Source organism: Gymnogyps californianus, chromosome 7, assembly GCF_018139145.2.
Source record: "Gymnogyps californianus isolate 813 chromosome 7, ASM1813914v2, whole genome shotgun sequence".
Classification (NCBI taxonomy): domain Eukaryota; kingdom Metazoa; phylum Chordata; class Aves; order Accipitriformes; family Cathartidae; genus Gymnogyps; species Gymnogyps californianus.
In genome coordinates, this window is record NC_059477.1 from 31,375,635 (window position 1) to 31,398,016 (window position 22,382).

General features: G+C 43.9%; 1 protein-coding gene across 1 annotated transcript in view; it reads right to left on the reverse strand.

Annotated features, from left to right (window-relative positions):
• Positions 1–10,468: 10,468 nt before the first annotated feature.
• Positions 10,469–22,382, reverse strand: part of SEMA5B (semaphorin 5B) — a 132,576-nt gene continuing 120,662 nt past the window's right edge. The window contains 1 exon segment of the mRNA XM_050899525.1: positions 10,469–10,624. Within this exon segment, the coding sequence (XP_050755482.1) occupies positions 10,469–10,624 (156 nt within the window).

A 22,382-nucleotide genomic window follows, 5' to 3' on the forward strand; every position in this document is an offset into this window, starting at 1 on the left:
AGGGAGGTTTGTCTCTTCCGGCGCCAGAGGAGTGATGGATCAGCAGAAGACAGTAGTAACTGCCAGGAGGCTGTCAGGCAGAAAGCAAGGCTCTCGCTCGTGGACAGGCTGATGTAAGTCAGGATGTAAATTGGGTACAATATCAAAATAATTTCAGCCGAGCTCCTATGAAGAAACCTATGAACAAAAAAATGTTGTTGCTAAGAAATGTGAAAACAGAAAACAATAATGTGGCTCCTGCCAGGGTAATAAAAGTGTATCAGTGTTATGCCTGCTCTCTCGCACAGATCGCTTGCTCGTGACAGTAAATTAAGTACTGCAAAAATGGGTACAGTTTTCTATGTGGCCATTGATGCTTCACATCATGGAAATATCAAATGTTTCTGATGGCTGTTCATTACCCTGCGCTTGAGAGGGGAGCAATCCATTGCTGGCTCCATTATTTCCACGACAGGAAGGAAATGACTATGGGAGGTTTAAAAATGAAAGAATACAGCAAGGTTAGATGTATTGAACCTCGACAGCCTGTTGCTGTCCGCCGTGGTCGATGCTAACCCCGGGTCTGGGAGACACCACACTATTTCCAGAGTGACGGAAAACCAGGACTACTTTTTGCTTCCAGCTAATTGCCGGTTCATAAACTGTGTAGTTTGACCTTGAAAATCTCCAGAAAACTTATTTTGAAGCGTGACAGCGGTATGGCACAGCTTCTCAGCGAGGAGACACCTCTGCCCTGCAGCCAGAAGGAGTTTTAAGTGTTTGCTGGGTACCAGATCTGCTTCAGTTGGTGCAAAGAACCGACAAGTTGTATCTTCCATGTTCTGTAGAGATACACACCATGGAGTTGATGGGTAGATGTGGCTGGTGTACAGCACGCAAACGTTTCCTTCTGGTCTTCATAGTTTTAAAATGAGAGCAAGCTAATCTTACATGTGCTTGAGTGGCTGCCATGAGGTGGTCAATGTAAGGTCAGTCACAACAAAAAAAGGGTGATATAAACCTGCCCTGCAAGCACACCAGGGCAAAGCAGGAAAAGGCGAGAGTCTACCCAGCCGCCGTCAGCCCCCTGCGAGCCAGCTTCACATTTTTATCTCAACAAACAAAATTACCTTAGCCTGATTCAGTCCTTTCTCCAGAGGAAAACGGTTTGGTGTGGGGAAATCGTAAGCAGATTGAAGGGTTGAAATCTGACGAAAGATGGGCTGGGGGGGGGTGTCCTGGGAAATGGGCTGATGTTTTACCCTAATAGCCTGATTCTCTCCATTTCTGACAGTGTAAGGAATTTATTGTCTGTCCTTACCTCACATGCAGGGAGGGGTGGGGGGTCTGGGGGGTGTGTGTGTGGAGGGGGGGTTGTGTCGGCTTTTTTCTTTTGGAAGCAGGCTTAGGCAGTGCTGAACTCTGCCACCTTCTTGATTAATTTGAACCTCAGCTTTTTTAAACAGAAAGTGCAATGACAAGTCCGCAAGTGGCTTTTTATGAATGAACAAAACAAACCATGTCAAAATGCATTTCATCTGTTAGCAAAGCAGCATTTTTAATGAATCTCCAAAGCTTTTGGTAATTGAGCTGTGTGTTTGAGAGCATGTGGTCTCTCGGCTGTATGCTCGAGGGGAAAAAACACACGAGACGCTGCAGGAAGCGATGCTTTTGTGGGAGAGTGTTGACTCTCGTGCACATTGAGGAGGTGCTTGCTCTAAGCTGAGCTCCACGCCGCGGTGGCTGCACTGAGCTGATTTCAGCTGACTCAGGGACTGTCCCCGAGCCCGGGGACTGTCCCCGTGCCCAGCCACAGCAGCACAGCCACATGTGCTTTTACAGCTGAGCAAAATGCCTGCATGGGCAGAGGGAAATGCAGGAGTCGGAGTCAGGGCTTGTGATCATGTCATGATGGGGGACTGGGGGTGCTGGTGGGGTTGGGGCACTGGTGGGGGTGCTGGGCACTAGTAGAGGTGCTGGGCATGGTGCTAGGAGACCCACTTGGGGCTTTTTTTCATTGCCACAGCCTGACTGCTTTCTGAGGCAGGTGTCTGCACAATGCTCTGCCTGGCCACCGCTCCTAGCAGCGTATGAGGATCATGTATGAGAGAGTCAAAAGCCTTGCTAAAAATTAGGCTGCAGGATATTTCTTATTGCTGCGCTATCTGCAGGACGTGGTGCCGGTTCGGAGGAGGAAATTAACTTGGTCTGACACGACTTGCTCTTGATAACGCCGTGGTGCCAATACACAGCTGCTCAGCCGCTCTGCAGTGGTTACAGCTCGTTCATCCGAGTCCCTGCTCCGGCATTTTCACAAGCACTGACATTAACTGCGCTGGGCTGCGATTCCCTGCCCCTCCTTTCCTCCGTAACGCCGAGTGTTGGCTGTGCCCTTGCCCAGGCAAGTGCCCCATCAGCCACGGATGTCTCCAGCCCTTGATGGAGAAGAAAACACCAGCAAAAGGGCTTCATACGGAGGGACAGGGCTAGGGTTTCTCACTGCAACATCTGGCTCAGGGTGTCCCTACAGCATTTATTGCAGGGAGCTGAGAGGAAACATGTAGACATGAATCACGAGGAACCTTCTGCTTTTTCCTTTTCCTCCATTTCTTACACTCACCCCCTCGAGCGCTGCCGAAGGCAGGTTGGAGGGAGGCCACGGTGCTGCGGCAGTCGCTGCGGTCCCCGCAGAAAGCTCCGCACCCTGGCCCAGGGCCCCACGTTTGCCCGCGCTGCTGCGGATGGTCCCCAGCAAACCCCGTGGGCAGCAGGAGCTGCTCGGCAGCCCACCGCCAGCAGCGCAGCCCTGAGGCTTTGGCTTAATAAAAAGCTGATGGGGAACCTGCAAGATAACAAAGCTTTCGCTGTTCACTACACACAGTTAAGAACTAAAGAGGGAAAAGGGTACAGTTGGGATGCATAGTGAAGGTGAGGGAACAAAATGCACTGGGGCTACAAGTGAAACTGTTACATTAACGAATCAAATTAGCAACTAGAAAAAAATATGTGGTAGACAGTTTTTAAGGAAATTGGAAATAGGTTCCAACATTTTGGAACCTTTGCTCTAATTGTGCGCAGAGGTGTCTTGATGCAAAGCAAAACCATTCAGAAATGACCTCCCCGTGTTATCATGCAAACTAACTGGGAAAAAAAGTCCATCTTATTCACAGCAAGTTTGTTTTTACTGATCTTGTGCCTCTCAATTACTTTTTAATGGTCTGCATTGAAAAGAAATTCCTGTATGCACACTTGAGAATATGAAAACACCCAAATGATAGCTTATGATTTAGTAGGATTAAAGTATTATGTATGCAGGTGTAGCATGTTTCAGGTTATTAGTAATCCAATCTATTTTTTACGACATTATGGTGTAATTCTCTGTATGAAACTTCAATATAAGTCTTGAGCTGTATCGGAACATAAACTAAAATGTTCCTGACTCTGTCACTTTTCATGGTCTTTACTTTGATTAATAAATGCAACAAGAGCTATAACGTTCTTCAATATGAGGCTACGATCATCCTTCAATCAAAACGTGTCCCTCAGCTTTTTATAACTTTTCGCCTCAATATGTAGGGCTTGAGAAGGAGCAGCGATAGGATTTCATTGCAACTGAGCACGTACACCTGAAAGGCTCTGCAGAAGATGAGCGTATTTTTGCTCGCCGCAGCCAGCTAATCTCCTCGGCACGGTAAGCAGTTGTGTCCTTGGAGACTCGGTGTCATGTGTGGAGAGCTGGGGAGCGGAGGGGAGGCACATGCTGCAGAACTGGATGTGGATTTGGCACCCCGAATTTCCGACAGATTTGATCTTACCTCATTGGGCACCTTACTCAGAAATACCATTTTTCAAATGCACCCCAAGTTTGGTGTGGAGCTGTACGCCAACATGCAGGCTTGTGTGGGAGGGGAGTTGAATTGCAGCAACAGACTTTGTCGTTAGTTACACAATTTTGTAACCACATAGTCTACAACTCATGACAAATATAATCCAAACTTGGGCCTCAGGATGCAGCCGGAGTGCAGACAGGGAGGAAGGACATATGCTGTAATTCCCCATCCCCGCACGAGCAGCTGAGTGAATTTTGCAATGCCCTTGGCCACCAACGTCAGGAGGGAGCTCCTCCGCGTTCCCTCTGACCCGTCCTGCCAGCGCTGCTCAGGAGCCCCGGCCCCACTGCGCATCAGCCACGGAGGGGAAATAAACTCACAGGCTTGCCAGGTTGATCTGTTTTATTTCTGAATTATTCTTTACATTGTACAATATATAAAAATACAGAGTACCCAAAAAAAATTCACAGTGTCTAAAGGCAGTGATTACAGTCTAGGTCACCTTTATACTAAAGTACCATCAAGTTCAATTGCATAGGAAGGGTGATGTGCCTTCACAACAGAGTCCAATAATACTCTCCAGGTTTTGCTGTTTTTGGGGCAAGCATTCTGTGTTCGCATAATAATTTCCCATGTATCCAAGATCCAGTATTGCATCTGTCACTTTCCCACCTCAAGTACAAGCTAAATCCCATCATTTCCATCTCACATACCATTCATCCTCCCTAAAGCTTCCTCTGTGGGAATGCTCCTAATTAACCGCATCGCTTTTAGGTATGCGCAGGTTTGGATGTTATCTAAGGAGGGGTGTGTGGATGGAAACCACACTGTCACACAGCTGGCTGGCTTTTATGTTGTTTGACATTTTGGTACTAAACCCATTTTTGCTTCAGTTATTAATGGCCCATCCACGCCGACCTCTGCTTGACTCCGTGGCATGCGAATTAACAGCATCCCGCTCACGGAGGTTTCAGAACTAGAGTGCAGCGTTAATACTTTTCACCATCAGATTTGTTTAAAACCAAATCGCGGCTGGGACTTGCAGAAAGCCAAATGCTGCTCTTACAGCACTGAACCCTCTTGAACCGCAGGGGTGAATTTGCAGCTGATGCTGGAGGCAGAATGGAAAAAAATCAAGTTCAAGACCCAAACTTGTGTTGAATCCTATTGAGCACTTATATTTTTGGCTATCTAAACAGTGGGTTGCTGTTTTGCTCCTCCAGCCAGGACTAATGCAGACACTAAAATCTCCCAAAGGGCCCAACGGAGGAATTTCCAGGCAGAACAGCTGAGACTGGGTAAGTCCCACAAGGACCAAGCTCCAGAGGGGTTTCTGTCCAGTTTTGAAGACTCTGGCAATCAAGGAGCATCAAAATGTAGGGATTTGCTCACCTACCCCAAATCTGCTCTTGAAGCCGCCTGAAGTTTCCTCCTAACAAGCTTAAGGGGAAGATTCACCTGTTCGAGTCTGGGCCTTGGTCGCGAGGGCATTAAAGTGGTCTGTTGGAAAAAAATAAATCCTTCTAAACCCAATTTACTGGGTGTTTCTCTGTTATGCCAGACAGCTCCAAGGGGTGCTGTGCCCTGCCGTGCATGCGGGCTGGCTCGCAGGAGTGACAGGGTGAGGAATAGATGCACGGCCTTGGCCACTAACGCTGGAAGCTCCAGAGACACCCAGGGCACCAAGTGCCTGACTCCCATGGCCTGGTGGCTTTTTTAGACCCCTCTGAAAACCAAAAGCCATGGATTTGCAGGGTTTCTGTTCCCTAAATTTTGTACTAAAACCTCCTAGTGTGACGATAAGGCAAGGCTTATAATGCCGATCAATAACTCAGAAGGCAGTTGCTAACTTCTTTAACATGGAAGATGACATTTTCCTTGTTCTAATAGATGATGTCTTTTGCTCTAATGGTACAATATTTGTTACTCCTACTTGCTATTTTAATTTTCTTTGCACAATTACTCCCTACTTATAATTACAAAAACAATAGAGTGATACACTTGAGAGATTTGGGAGGCTTATTCAGAAAATATAAGCAGTAACAAGAATCTTTTTCTTTATCATTCTTAACCAGAATGATTTAGGGGAGAATCAGCATTTCTAACTAGAAAAATCAATTCTCTTTTCAATTAAAAAATTATATATTTCATTTACCTCAAAAGTGTTTTTTTAAACCTAATGGAAAGGATACTAGATTTTTACAGGTTTTTTTCTTCACTTTGTCCCTGTGGAATCTGAATACCAGCACTGCCTTTCTTATTCTAAGTTTCCTCTGCAGGCATTTTGCTAAATATATATATTGTGTGTGTATATATTATAAATATATACTGTATCTATCCACTGATAGAGGTATACACTATTACAAAAAAAGAGTGAGTTGTTACACAAACTTTACATTTACATTTTTTATATATATATATATTTATATATATATAACTCTCCCCCCACTACATTTGGTACAAAGAGTAAATCAATCTCAGTGGACAGCAATTTTTTCTCCAGGTAGGCTTAACATCAGATTAACACTGGAGGCGTCAAATTGTCTGCATCAGACATGGACTCCATTCCTACTCTCTGTTGATTTCAAACCAACCATCTCATTTTCTGAACGTAAGGCATTAGGAACAGTGGTGGTAAGACAATACATGTTCTTCTCCTCTAGTATCTGTACAGTTCATATATTTAAGAGCAGCCCTGGCTCATATGCTGAACATTCAAGTGCACCTTTAGAGCAACAGCACCTCTTAGGCTGTGGTTTGATCATCAAGTGGTTTGTCTATTAGTGAGCTGCACAAGTTATTTCTGCTGGGTGATAGCTGATCAAGTAAAGCCTGACAGCAACAGCACAACACAGCCTGGATAACGCCGTAATGCACACCCCTTCTGGAGGGAGAAAGGCAACCACTTTCATGGAAAAAGAAAGAAGAACGGCCTAATTAAAGATGTTTCCGCTACATACTTGGCTGTAAGATTTCCATCGTATTTTACATACTGTATACCTGAATCCTATCCAAAGGGTTTGCAGAGAACCAGTGTCTCTAGACCAACACAGGAATTGCCCAGGGTTCCCCTTCTCTGTCTTAGAAGTGAAAGAAAAAAAATATATACAGCAAGATGAGTCTTTTGGAAAGCAATGCTCCCGAACTAAATGCATTTCAAGTGTATTGTAAGATGGCCTTAGGAACAGGAAATTTTAGCAAGCTTAACATCCAGCTGCAGGAGCAATTCAAGCTGCTACAGATATTACAGACCTGATGATCGAGCTGCCAAATTACCTGGATCGCAAGAATATCACTGTACATGGTGTCATTAACCTGCCACGCATTAGAGAGCTCATAAAAAATGCAACCTCACACTGCAATAACGTTGTCCTTAAAGAACTGCACTCTCATGCAAACATTAATTGAGTAATAAGCGTTCTGATTTCTTTCTTTTGCTCTCTCTCACTCTCTCCTGGATTCTACTTTCTGCTCGAATGGAGTCTACAGACCCTTGCTGTGATTGCCAATTATATGAAAAAGGGCTGAATCCATTTGGATGGCTGGTAAGGAGGAATGTCTTGATGAAACTATAACCACATGCACTACCCTCGAAGCATCTGCCCTCCAATAGCCTACAAAATATCCACCTCCTGAGCACAATGGCAGTAATGACCTATCTTGGTGAGCTGAACATTTAAATAATTTCAGCTGCTATGTGGCACTTTGGGAAAAAAAAAATCCGTTTATAATTACATAACGTTATTCTGTGAAGCCGAAAATGGAAAAATGTTTAAGGAGGGGGAAAAGAAAGAAAAAGAAAGGAAAAATAGAAAATTAAAATAATTGCAAGGTTTGACTTGCTTGTATCCCCCCAAACTCCAGCTGCAATCCTGCCACGTGCATGGTAATTGCAGAATGTGTTGATACAGGGAATCTTCTGAAGGGGAAGCTCGGAGATGGCTTTAATTTTACAATGGCTAGAGTGATCTTGGGAGCCAATGTTTTCTTCTGAATCACATAAATTAAAGCTGGGACATCCCATCCTGATAGTTTAATGTAATAATTTTCAACCCCTGGGCTACATACTTGTCAGAACTACTTTAAGTCAGGATTTTCAGTGTTGCTGAGGGGGACGTGGAAATTCAGTGAGACAGGGTGAACTCATTATGGCACAAGGAACAAAGGCATCTCTCCTCAAGTGGGATTTAGGGGCCTGGGAAGAGCCTCCCTGCAGGTGCTGGTACCTGCTACCAGTGCTCTCCTGCTTCCCTGGCAATCTTGCTTCACTCCTGCCGCTCTTGCCCCGGCCACCCTGCCAGGCGGGGTTAGGACCAGTGAGCCGCTGTGCCTACTTGGAGGGTTGCAGCAGGTTGCTTCAGACAGAGCTTTGAGGTCTGCGTCAGTTCCTGACCCCGCTGCTGCAATACAGCAATAGAGTACATCTATTTAAGGGCACCTCTCTCTCTCTCTCTTCCTCTGTTCCCTCTACTTCACCCAGTGAGGCCAGAGCAGAAGCAGGATGAGCTGCTAACTTAGAAAAACAACTGCTGAAAATGATGGGCACCGCTGAGCCTAAGGTGTCCTCGTGGCAGTGCTAATAACCCCACTTTATTACAAATATCCCTACAGCCTTCAATCACTGCAAACTGAAGTCGAACAAAGTAATTTAAAAATGGGAGGCTACTTTATTCTTGCCTTCTGGTCAAACCACCATAACACAGGCTTACAGAGCCATGTTGGCTTTTCCTCGCAGGAAAAGCAATATACTTGTCATGAGCAACACAGTCTTTCTTCATTTCCTGCCGGCTGCCTACGTGAAAGAGCTGAGTACACAGCCCAAGCTGGGCTTCCAAACAAGCGACTGCAAAGGAATAGCACTGAGAAATGATTGGTGTCGGCTTACAGCAAAATCTGAAATAAAGCAAGGACAAACGGGACTGCTGGGAACACGGCCGAGTCAATGGCCAAGCACGGGCATGGCAATTGCTCAAGTAAGATGCAGACGACAAAGCCAAGCTCGGGACCACGTGGAGCTCATGCGCATTTCAGGGTGTACTTTTATCTCATGCTCAGTATTGCGACATTCTAAAATCCTTAGCATCAGGAGTTCATTATAAATATTTAGAAACACTGAATGATGACAGCGGTGAACTTCTTCACGTTGCTAACACATTGGATGTAATTGTACATTAAGCACCAGCAATAAATTTCCTTTTTGCCAAACAATTATGTCAGACAAACATCTGGTTGTAGACAACATGGCTTCTGCATCAAACTAATACAGTTCTTATAGACACAGTCACACACATACACAAAATTACATTTCAAGACTGGATATACTGTTTAATAGTGCTACCGCCCCAATTTACTTCAATAGCTGCAGCAGCATTTGTTTGTTGGGTTGTTTTTGTTCAGAAAAATTAAAGAAATATTGACAAACAATGCACATTACTCAGCTGTGTTACTATTTCATAGAGTACTGACTGGAAGACGCTATAAGAATGTGCAGCAGACTTTCTGGGTCATGTCAGACTATGGAAACATTCCTTACAAAAATACCCTCCCCCTGCAAAGTCAGAATTATTCACTCTTTGAAAGTAAATGAACTAAAAACCAACAATAAAACAAGAGGAGAAATTAGCCCAAAGCATGGTGATTTCCCACAAGAAGAGCACGGCCTCTAAAGTTGCCTTTCCTGGCAGACGCAATCAGGATCAAAGCTAGAACAAAAAGAGTTAACATTGTCTCAGAAAAAAAAAGAACTAGAAAGAAAGAAAAAAAGCCCATGGCTCTTGTGTGGCAATCATCACATCTTTTTTTCCAGTGATATAAACATCTTTGTTTGTTAGGCACTCCAAGTTCATGTCTCCGATGTTATTCCAACATTTACTTTTCTCAGTGTCTCACTGCCTGTATAATTTTCTTTTAATTAAGACTGGAAACATTCTGGAAAGCTTCTTTGGGTAATGCACTTTGTTTGTGTGTTGTTTCTCATCAGCTGAACTGCATATTACCAAAGAAGGCTGCGGAGAGTATTTCCTGTAATATGAAAAGATTCTGTTGAAGATGCAGGGAACACTGCCCTAGAAAGTTACTTCTTTTTTTTTTTTTTTCCAGAAACATTAAAAAAAATCAAAAATAAAAAAAGGAAAAGGAAAAGAAAAAGAAAACATTCTTCAAGTTGCTGGCACGATGGAGTCCTGCTCAGCCTGTCTCATGAGCTGCGTGTCATCCAGTGCACCATTGCTACCCTGTCTCAGGAAGGATGCTCCTCACCAGACAGACACCCCTGCCCCAGGAGGCCACCTCTTGCCTTGCTTAGAGTGCACCCGTGTGTCGTGTGCTGCTGCGTGGTGGCCACCGAGCTCAGCACACAGCCACCTCCTTGACAACGTCGGCCTTGGACAGCAACGCTGATCTTCCAGCCATAAACAGTTGCAGTAGTAAGAGCCATCTCCAGCCAAATATCCACAAAAGCTCTACGGAATGGTCCATATGCATTTTTGTCCTTGTGAGGAGATGTGCTGTTTACAAGAAATACAATTAACCAAAGGAAAAAAAGAAGACCCTACTGTACAATATTTACATCTAGAGGCTGGGCCAGTATTTGGTCCATAAAATCAATTAAAAAAAAATTCATATAGGAAATGATCCAGTCCTGTAGGATCTGTCCATCATCAGCTGTTGGTAAAGGTCCTTCCAGGGGAGGCCTCAGGCCTGTAGTCATATTTATTCAGTGTACTGGGATAATAGGTTGTCGTGTACACATTGGTTTGCTGCAACGGGTAGAAGTTGGTCCTGTCATCTGGTATCAAATTGTTCTTGTTAAGTGTCTGTAAAAGAGAAGAGGAGATGACAGGCATGGCAACGGTGCCACATAATTACTCTTTTCTACCTGCAGACACCTCCCTCTCACCTGCCTTCTCCATCATGGTCTCTGTTGCAGCCACCACCACCTTCCCTCCAGCTGGGAGAGTAAGACGGTACATCGTACTTGCTATGGGGCTAGTCTGCGGGGGACCACAGCTCCTGCCAGGTCTCCGTCGGTGGACCTGTGCTCAGCTACTGCTAGGGCCAGAACCCAGAGCCTTCTCCAGAGACCCAGAGTCTCCTGGTAGATGGCGTGTTGTCTGAACAGCGTTGTCACACAAAACCATGCTGGGCCTACACTTGGTGATTAATGGCAGTGCTCAATCTAATCTCTTCCAAAATGCTCGTGTTATAGCTTACAGCTCCTTCTCAAACCAGTTGCCAAATGGCAGCTTTTTCTCTTTGGAAGAGCAGGTGTGCATTTACCTGATCTCCATCTCCATTGGTAGATATCCAGGTTTGGACCCCCCGATATTAAGTGTGTCACTTCTGTAAGCTACAGTATAAGTAACAAATCATGGTCACTTTTGGAAAAACTAAAATGACTTAAAAAATTTAACAACCACGTAACAATTGTTGGCAACAATAACATAAAAAATGAGAACCACAAATGCCCCTTTTACCATAAAAATGTAGAAATGGGTTTTTTATCCCTCCCCTCTTCCCCCCCTTCTTTGCTTTTTGCAAGAATTACTATTACTGTTCCCACCAGCAAGCAGATGTCCCCTTCTCCCCAGATTAAAGCCCATTGCTATGCCAGCTGTTACCTATGCACAAGGACAAAATCCCATTTTGAGGGTGAGGGGGGATGCAATAATTTTATGGAACTTTCTCCTGCATCTTTATAGTCATCTGATTTCTGTGAATTTGGCTGAGGAACTTTGATGACAGTTTTTTCAACTAACCCCTGGCTTAAATTTCTTATACATATCTCTGGCCTGTGTCGCTCCTACGTGCACCTTTAATGGGTGTCATGCAGGGAACTCACTCCTTTGATCTGGGAGTCAACACTAGGCATGTTTGCTACAGCATCCTCATGATTGGGGCACAGCACCTTTAAAGAGGGTATGAGCGTCTCTCTTGTCTGGAGCAGAGAGATGGAGAAGTCTAATGAGGCAACTAGTCCTGGGACCTAATGGTTGTTCTGCCACAACCCGATGCTCCTGGGGGAACCACTTTACCTCAGTTGCCCCTTGAGACAAACACCTCATACCTGACCCAGCTCAGGGCAAGATGAAAGTTAATTAATGAAGGTATTTCAAGTCCATGAAATACCCAGCTCCATTAGCTCTACTCAACTCATCTAACTTCAGCCACCTAAACTTCAGGCATTGTGGCTCTGTTGGCAAGGCGAGAAGTCTTCTTCCTGCATGAAGGCAAGTGCAGATGGAAATTGCCTTCTAGGGAAGCCCCTGTCCCCCTCAGCCCCGGCAGCAGTGGGGTGACCTGCCGACAGTGGGTGCCCAGCTTTTAGGAGGCTACAGTTAGTGAGTGGGGTCTCGCCCTGTGCACATGCCCATTGCACAGTCAGGGCTTAGCCACATCCCAGCTGTGAGCACTGACATGATCAGAGCTACCCCTAGGCTCAAAGACAAGACCACAGGCAGTACATTTATCTCCCAATTTCTTTGTAATTGAATAATTTTACTGCATGGGGAGGGGGAGAGGAGGAGGAAGAAAAGAAAATGCTTTCTTCTAATCCGATAGCAGATTGACGGCTACAGCTACCCTGGGAGCTGCGACTCCCAGTTTCATACAAGACATTAGGAGGAAAGGCTTTCCTATGGCAAAAGTACCCTGGCAAAGAAATTTCCCAGTTGCTGAACTACTGAATAACTTTTTAGGAAACGGGCACTACCTGAAACATCTCATACATGAAAACTGGAGGAGACCCAGCCTCCTCCTGGTGTGACTGCCATCCCTCCCTGCCTGGAGTCTCTAAAATGATCTCACAGCACATCACTTGTAGGAACCAAGGAGAGAATTTGTATATGCACGCTCAAAGTGACAAATATTTCCAAGGAATGAGAATTTGTGCCCTTCAATATGAAAGGAAGAAAAGAAATGTCATGCTTTGCTCCCAGTCACCCAAAGAAATACTAAAATAGTGTGGGCAACAGTCTGCTGCTTTGTGCTGGAGGCTGGGAAACAAGGAAGCCAGGCTCAGTCCTCCGCTGCTTGCTATGCTTCCTTGGGAAATCCAATTAACTGCTCTGTGCTTCAGTGTCTTCTGACCCAGCTTGATAAAAACATTTGAGATCCCCTCTAAAAATGCTCTTTGCTAAGTACTATCACTGAGTATTTGGGGGAACTGCTCTCTGGCGAACACCACAGGTGTTCATACCGGCTGTACACGATGACTGCTGTTTCCTATCAGTGTCTCTAGCCCACGATACCCACTGCAGGCAGCGTAGCCCCACGGCCATGGTCCACCACAGCAGGAGGAAGAGACTGATTCCCACTGCCGCACTCCCTGGGCTCTCTTGAAGGTGGTTCAGCATCCAGGCCTCGTCTGGGTCACTTTTTGGGATGGTTAAGATTCATGACATGCCAGGATTACCACCTCTGAAATTTGGTGACATCAAAATCCTGACCTAGGATGGTTCAGGACCGTTTTGATCTGAGGACAAAGACCTCAGGACTCTACTTCTTTGGCTTTCAGTTGGAAAATCTGTATGAGTTTCAACATGCCCCACAGTGTTTAAAACTAGCCCCTTACAGCAGACTTAGCATTTAATGAACATAATTTGCATTTTTTCCTCTCTCTCTTGTCTTGCTTTCATATAACATTTAATCAGGGAAAAAACCCACAACTGCTCCTTTGCTCTTTTTGGTTTTATTTTTGATGGAGGCCTTATATCTTAGGGAAATACCTTATGAAAATGGTTTAGCGGAATTTATAATGCAATTAGCTGCAAAGAATTTGTCTCCGGAAACGCTGCGATGGCAGTACTGTCCTAAATCAGCATGATCAATGTGCACTGCCTTAACATTTCCCCACACAAACTTATTGTCTGTCTCATTTTAATAAATAGATGATTAGGTTCCTTGGCACTAGAAATTGGTTGATATTTTGAAGAAGGGAAATTAGACAGCAGTGAATTTTAGAGATGTACACACACTCATGCATGCACTGCAGGAGAAGAGGCGCGCAGTTAAATCTCTCTGGGTGGGCTCCCGTGCTGTTTTACTCAGAGCTTTAACCCTTGCTCTCGTCCTGCAATTCTTCACTGTGACAGTACAGCGATGGCCAACGACTCTCCCTTTGGAAGATATTCCCACAATGCTATGTGGTTTATGCTGTCAAGGTCAGAGCCTCGTGACAACTTGAACTCACTTGGAGTTATTGTAAGGATGAAAACAGTCTGCTGCGCCCATAGGTGTTCCCACCAATATTTATAAATCCCAACGGGAAAGGCGAAGAGTTGTCACCACCACACAACTACAGCCAATCACAAAAACTAACACAGACCAGACCCTTGCTCACAGCCCAACTCCTATGAGTCCCTGTTCACCTCAGCCACCTCTGAGCCAAGTTCCCAATACTACAGTGGCCAAGAAGTGGTTGTTGAAGACAACGCCCAATAAGTCCTCTTAGAAGGGACAATCCTTCAGTGCTTTTGCAGGGACTTATCTGTGGCTGCAGTAACTAAGCTGACTAAAGCAGTGCAGTGAGCACTAGAGCTCAGGCTGTCCTCACGAGAGGTTTCAGAGAAGGAAGAAAGACTTGCCTTTGCTGCCTGAGCCCTTCTGCACTACCATCCTGAATGCTGCAGGGAGACATGTCAGTCATCTGAGCACTCACCTGACCTTACTGATGACACTTTTCCTGACACTCAACCTGTATTTTCCCCTTCTTGCTGTCTGCTCTCTCCCATATCAAACACTAATGCCTCCCCTTGCCAGCAGCTACAAGCTCTTAGGACTAGTTGCTCAGTAAGCAGGATCAGAAAGAACCAAAAGCCTGATCAGTGTTTACTGCTGAAACATCACTTGGTGCAAAATCTCTGTGCTATACACACGATGTATTTCAAACACTGAGGGAAAAGTATTTCAGGCCCTCATTTTGGTCCTATCCTGCCTTGAGAAGAAAGAAGCTTCTGGTAGTTATGCAAGCACAATATTCCCCATAAAAAGTGAGGCCAGACCCTGAGCTAATGTGAAAATCTGTGGGATGTGCTTAGAAAAAGTGCTCCATTCAACTAATAACTAGAAACTCAACATGCATCAGTCAAATACTTTTACCTGCTTCCTCCCTTCCAGTATGAGCCATGCCATGCTGGCATATTTGATATCATTTGTTTCTTCTCGTCTGTTCACCACTAACCTCAATTCAAGAACCTGTTAGCAGAAGGTAAGCCACCAGCACTCACTAACCCAACCAAGTGCATCACTCAAAAGCAGGCACAACTTCAACTGCTTTCTTTAAAAGACCCTTTATTACATTGCGTTGGCATATGACTGATATATAAAAAAAATTCTCTGACCCAGGAACTCTGCTTTGTCAAACAGGGATGTTTTCAGATGGACTAAGATGGATATGGTTTTAAGAGAATGTAAAACAGCAGCAGCTTTCTCCATTATATGTGACCTGTCACCTAATCAAAAGGTCCAGTCTTGTTGCCAGTGAATTGCATGTCTATGCCAAGCACAACAGAATCCTGAGTATTTCAATATTTACAGAAATATATAAACAATTTGTTATCACTCTTGCTATTGTATTAGCAATTAGTTAGAACTGGAAGAGTCTGAGGGGAAAGTTTACAGATATCCCCCTTTTGTGTTCTGCTCTGCCCCCTAGTATTCATACTGGAGGAAAAATACTGATATGCACTCGCAGGCTGTTTCTCTCAAGGTAGAGCCAAGTGTTGGATGTGTTAAACATGACTGTATTGTGCCATATGCATACATTTAATTTCGTTCAGCTTTCTCCATTGATATTTTTAGCCTAAGTCATCATTCAGATTTTCCATTTGTTACTTTTTCTCCAGCAATGCCTTGCCACTACTCCCCCAAATTCTGCCTCTGCTCCAAATCATTAAGTCATAATCCACTGACCTACTTGCTTACATTCTCCCAGATGTATCAAAACATCTTCATGCGTAACACTATGGGACTTTCAGTACTACTCCCATCCTACAGCTGCATGTACAAGCTGTATAAACATTTCTTACACACATAAACAGATCAAATGTTTCAATTTTCAATAAACAGTCACGAAAATTTCAAAACTTGATTCAAAAAGAAACATTTCCCCACCCCCAATTAAAAGGAATTCCATACAGTTTTTGAGAAGCTAAAGTGAAAAGATCTTTAAGCATCTGATACACATACAACTAATACCAAAATAAGGGCCATAAAGTATTTCCCACAGGGTGACATGCAATGGCAAGGTTTCCTTAATCTTCTCATGCAGAAAGCACTCAGCTTTCTGGAGCTCAGCATTCTCTTTGAGCTCCAGAACTTCTTTTCTATTTTGCAGGTGGTGTGGGGGAAGAGTCAGCAAGTTTCCCAAGAGTTTTGTTCATTAATCTTCACCAGCTATGCAGCACCACAGTCCCTGTGAAGTCAGTGAGCAAGGACAATTTCCCCCAGCCTCGCAGTTTCTCCACTATTTCTCTGTCAACAAGTGTAATTTCAGTTCTTCCACCTCCCACCCATGACACTATCCTCTTTAAAAAGGTAAAAAGAAGAAAGAAAAAGTTGGGTGACCTTCCTGGGCAACTTCAAACCACACTGTTTAGCATTTATGGTTAAGTCGTCACCACTTTAACCTCTGAAGAGGCTGAACAACGCAGCGTGCACCTTTCCAATGGGCATGACTCATCAGAGATGTGTCGCCTGTGCCAGGATTGCATAGTTGCAAGTTTCCATCTTGCAAGTTTGTTTGTAATGTTGAATGTCCCAGTGTACTACAAAGAAAAACTTCCCCTTTCCTTCATCACAAAGTGAGTGCAGGCACTAAGGAACCAAGGGTAACCACTCCAATGACTGCTAACTCTGGTCATCCACCGTGGACACAGGTGAAGGTCTAAAATCAGGGGCCAGGTAGCAGACAGCAACTTTTTAGTCAACCATTCCTCTTAGCAATATCCAAATGAAGCCCATGTGCATCCTGCATCCTGCCTCTGCAGAAACCAAGGACAACGTTCCCACCGAACTCAGTCACACAATTAGCCCTAAAAGAATTGAGGTAGCCTTTCCAATTTTCCTTGGAACGGCATCCAACAGACTCCCTGCAGCAACAGTGGGATGACCATTACTCCCCCTCATCCCCTAGGAAAATGGAGGGATAAGGGAATTGTGCAATGACGTAATGAAGCCAAGATCCAACATTTAGGTTCTTTTGTGCTCCTTTTTAAGTCGTTTGCCTCTTGCATTGAAATCAGATTGAGCAAAATGCCTTTTCCATGCAAATCAGCTGTTTATGGAGCTAGCCATGCCTTCTTGTTAAAGGCTGTTGCTCTTTGCATTCTAGGAACATTAGCCAAATGACTCAGGGTTGTGGAAATATATTAATATTATGAAACATTTCCCACAGCTTGTACATCTCTGGAAGTACCAAGGCAGAGATCTCAGAATTATAATTAACTAGTAAGTTTGGAAATAATTAGCATAATAATTACATTTCAACAAAATAAACCATACAACTAAAATAACCTCTTTTGGCAATAATTGACACCAAGAAAATAAATGACGTCTGGCCCACCCACATGCTCCCTTTCTTCTGATCAACTGGATGCCACAACACTGCTGTGCCCCTCGAGCTATGCGTTACAAATGACCCTGGAAAGATGGAAAGTTGCCAGAAAGACCTTATGAGACCCATGTATTTACTGCAAGCTAAGAGTGATTTTTCAGACTTTAAGGATTCTTCTTTCTGATCTTTCTTTAAAATTTGGTTAGTGTCTTACACTAAACAATCTCACCTGATGCTTTTATAAAATCTCTTGAGTTCTGCCTACACTGAAGTCAAAGGTAGCAGTGGCCAGGGTTTACGTATTGAGTTTTTTCTGATGAATTCAATAAGGCTGTTTGCAGGATTTACAGTGAAGTGTAGATGTACAGATGAGGAACCTATTTTCTATATAAGAAGGTTTTTTTCTCTCAAAAAGAGATACAAAAAAATCCCACTGGAACGCTAAACTTATGATTGCATGTTCTTTTTGGATGGAAGCTTACCATATTTTCAGACTGGAAATTCTTTGTTCACTGTTATTGGTAAATAAATTAAACAACCCCCAAATGACGGCAGCATCTGTAGATGTGCTCAGGTTGACAATGGAACTAACATTCAGTTATAAGAAAATGAATAGCTACAGTTTTCTATAGCTGTTTGAAAATAGCTATTTTATCCTTATACTTAGGAGGGAGTGAGGTTATATTACTGCCATTTTAAACTTATAAAAACCTTCAGAGTTGGCAACATAAAGGACCATTGTCAGAAAGATGCTTTGGCACATCTCTAACTTTCAACACATGAGTAAGATGACAAAACAAACTGTACGTAATAGTAAGGCAAACTGAAGTGAGTCCCTGCTTAGAGCTAAATCCAGGTTTAAGCATTTTTCTGAACTGGAAACTGAAGTCCGAGGAGTTGATAGAAATCTTCCCCCTGCTAAGTGCAGGTGTCTAGCCTAAAGCTTGCTATTTATCCCTGGCTTGCCAGTAATTTGGTGGTGGCAACACCCATGATGTGGCGTCCGGATACAAAAGAGGAATTCAGGGCTGCCCCAAGCTGCTTCCCAATATAGCTGGTGCACAGGATATAGCAGACATGATCTCAGCTGCGTGGGAAGGTGTAAACTGTCTCCTTGCTGCACTACTATGCCTTGGTGTATGCCCTTCCTGGGTCCCTCACGTATACAATAGTGTTACTACAGAGGCTCATCAGTTGAGCTACAGCACCTGCCCTTGTGCATGCTCTAGTACTCAGGCTAATTCACTAGAGGTATAATCACTGCCTTCTAAAACTAAGTTTAATAGTTCACATGGGGGTGCAGATGATCATCTAGAGCAACTGAGCTATACTGGGCTTCAGCTGATGGTAACTAGTAAGGCCACAGTGGCTGGCTGTAGGTCTGTCCGGGGAAGGCAGTTCTCACTGCCTCATTGCTGTTATATTGGAGCAAGCAGCCCTGAGTTTTCAGATGGTCTCAGAGCTGCTTATTCTGGTGAATTACCAACACAAGTCATGCAGCCTGGTGCCAGCCCACAGCGTTACATTTAGACTGAGAATTGCAAAGGTGTAACTGCAGTGGTGCAAAAAAAAAAAAGTAGTAAAAATAGAAATAAAAGTAAAAACTGGGCCTAATTTGCCATCTGCTAACTCCATTCAGTCTCTTACAGTCTTATTGCTTTCCAAATATCTCCCACCCTCTAAATAGCTGCTTTTTGATTATTTTCCTCAAGATTGCTTTGTTTTCTCCCTATGTTGCATCTCACCTTGTTATTTCCTCTCTAACATTTATAACCTCCTCAGGTCATTTTCCATTATTTCTGTACCAGTGGCTGTTTTTTTGACACTCCTCCCAATTTAATATCTGCTGCTAGTTTAGTGAACACACTGACTGTACCCTCTCCAAGGTCGTTAATGAAGATATTAAATAGAGCCAAACCTTGCATTACTGCTTGCAGTGCCCCAAACAACTCCTCCCTATAGCCCTGTATGTTCCCATTAATGATTGCCCAATGTTCAGTCTCTACAGCAGCATTCCTGTCCAAGCCAATTTCTATTTACACATCACAAGATTATTTAAGACACCAATACCATCCTCTTTTCTTTAGGTGTATGGACCAGTGAAGCTACATTTTTAACCAGCTGAGAATCTGCCCTTATGCAGCTCAGTCTCATGCTTTCCCTTCATTCTCTAATGCTGAAACTCTGTGCAAAAAGTGATCATGTTTGATTTCTTCCTGCTCAGCATTAGGTCCCGGCTCAGCTGTCAGTTCAGCCGAACCACCTTTCATTTCATCAGGGTATGTGGTATATTGCCTCTCAAATATTAATTCAGATTTGCCTGTATATTAACACTGACAAAGATTTGTTTCAATGAGTTTCCATCGCTGTAATTGAAAGTACAGTTGAGTCACTCCCATTTGTTTCTCCTGGTTTCACTCTAGTATGGCCCTGACTCTGCTAAATTTTAAAGATCAAGGGGGATTTAACACCTTATTGATTTGTTGAATGGGGAAGGTCCAGGCGTACTCTATTGATTGTGGGCCTGTATGCTTACAGATGTTTTGTCTTATCCCCAAATCCAACTGGTGTTTCCCACACAGACTTACTGGAGCTACTTGTCTGACTTCAGTGCATTGCACTTCGGTTGCTTAACAGTGACTCAATTAGCTGAGAGGAAATTGGCCTGCTTTCTTACAAACGCTTTTGTACTACCTTTGCATTTCATGGCACTGGGGGTTTGCCCAAGATCCATGATATTTATAAAAGTAATTGGAGTTGTTCATTAGCTGGTTCTCACAGACTCTGGGATATGGTCCATCTACATTCCTTCATCTGCAGATTTTCAGTTCTTTCCTTTATTCACATGCTTTGTGCTCTTAGGACGATGTTAGAGCTGACTTAATGAGGATTCCTCCAGCTATAGGGGAATGCAGGCAGAGCTACTCCTGCTTACCCTACGCCAAATCTATTGTGCATATAAAAATGATGCACCAGGGAAAGGTGGCAACGGACGTAGTGTTGCTGCAGCCTGTGCAGCCTGTGCCGTGGCAGCAGCCAGCACATCCTGAGCAGCCCTGAGCTCCCAATTGCTCTTCAGGACAGGGCGGTCATGGTTCAGGAAAAAACAGCTCAGGTATTTCAGTTGTCCTCTCTCAGAGCTGCCAAACCCATTCTGGACATTGAGCTCTAGCTCTGAATACTGACACAGTTATCTTTACTTTGTATGCATGCAGCTCCATTTCTTTATAATTCTACTTAAAAATCCGTTATTCGCTAGTGGAGCTATTCCAGAAGAATAGCGAGGCAGCTCCCCTCCTACTGTACCACAAAGGTTTTATGTTTTCTGGTATTTATTGTTTGTCTAGTATTATCCTCTCCCTTTACTTTAGCTCCCTGCCTCTTTCATGGCTCCCTTTAAAACTCTTCTGCAAACACATAATTAATTCCTCCTGTACATCTTGGTGACACTGAGGATTTCCCAGTTCGGCTAACAACACTGCCAGCCAGAGCTTCCAGGAGACAAGGAGGGAAGAACCACTTCAAGCACCTGGACCAAGGGAGAACCGTTAACTTTTAGCAAATGAGGCTAGGGTATATTTGAAATAGTCCTCTTCTGACCAGTAGAGGGAAGTCATGTAAATAAACAGCAGTCAGTGCAGTGTGATTTTGTTATTCCCATTCCTGCAGTTCTTCGTTTAATTCTCCTTCTTCCAGCACAGGTGGGTGGGTGGGGGCAGATACATGTCAGCCTCAGGGAAATTAGGAAAGGCAAAAATTGCAAGAAAAAAGTAATATCAATTATTAGATCAATTAGTGTAGCTGGAAAAATCAGATAAACTTTTAAACATATCTGTCTGTCTTCAGGTCTGAAATAGCAGCTCACATGTTCACAGACCTGCCAGCTTTTTCCAGCTGTACTCATTGATCTAATTAAAAACAAAACAAAACAAAACTTGTCTGCCTACAAACCTGTCTTGCCTGCATCCACAGATTATCACAGCTGCAGTAATACAACCCCAAAGAAAGGCTAGTGAGAACATCCATGATGACTAGCTTAGCCTGTAAGAAGGCAGAGCATGGACCATATCCCTGACCTGGGTGTAGAGGAGATACGCCTGGTTGTACAAGGAGGAGGAGAGAAAGCTGAGTCAACAGAGAAAAACATGACAGGATGAATATGAAGCATCTACCCCCAGTGTCACTTAAAACTTCTCAATATGGCTTAAAGAGGAAAACAAAAAGTCATCCCAAAAGCTGGACTCTCTCAAAATGGTGAGGGAGGAGGAACAATGTGGATTCCCACCCCACGGTGAGCAGCAACAGCCCTGCGAAGTAATGAAGGGTTTGTATGAAAAGCGGATGGAGCGGGGACTAATTCCCATTGGGGGACCATTGTGAGCAGCTGCTTAGCATCCCAGAGGGAGCAGGAGCAAGGAAACATTCTGATCCGAATTGGCAGTTTCCCCTACTCTTAAATAATGTATCTATGAGAGGGAGATATCTGTGACTTGCACACAGCAACCCGCTAAGCCACTGCTGCCATGGGGTGAGGACACCTCCAAGAGATGCACATCACTCTACAGGCACAATCATCCTAGGACAGCCACACCTCCAGGCATGCTTGACTGCTCAATTTGACTTGACCCAATGATATAAAGGGGAGAAAAGACACTAATAGATTTTGACTGAGACGCACCACTTAATCCTTTTTTCCCCATCAATAAGCTCTCTTGCTTTCCCTTCCTAGCAGGCATTATGTAAATTGAGAGTCCCCTGAAGTGATATTTGCAACTGCAGGATCATACAAGAAAGGGCACAATGCTCCTTTGCCAATACAACCCCCTGCCCCTACTATTCTTTTTTGAATAATACTATACTCATGGTAAGTACTAAAAATATGTACTCTACCATTCAAGCACTTAATGTTCTTAAATGCCACTTTGTTCAGGGGAAATAGTCTTTGTTAAACATGAAATTCACTGGGAACAAAATTTATGTTTCAATCACCTGATTTACTATATTTTTTATATATATATGTG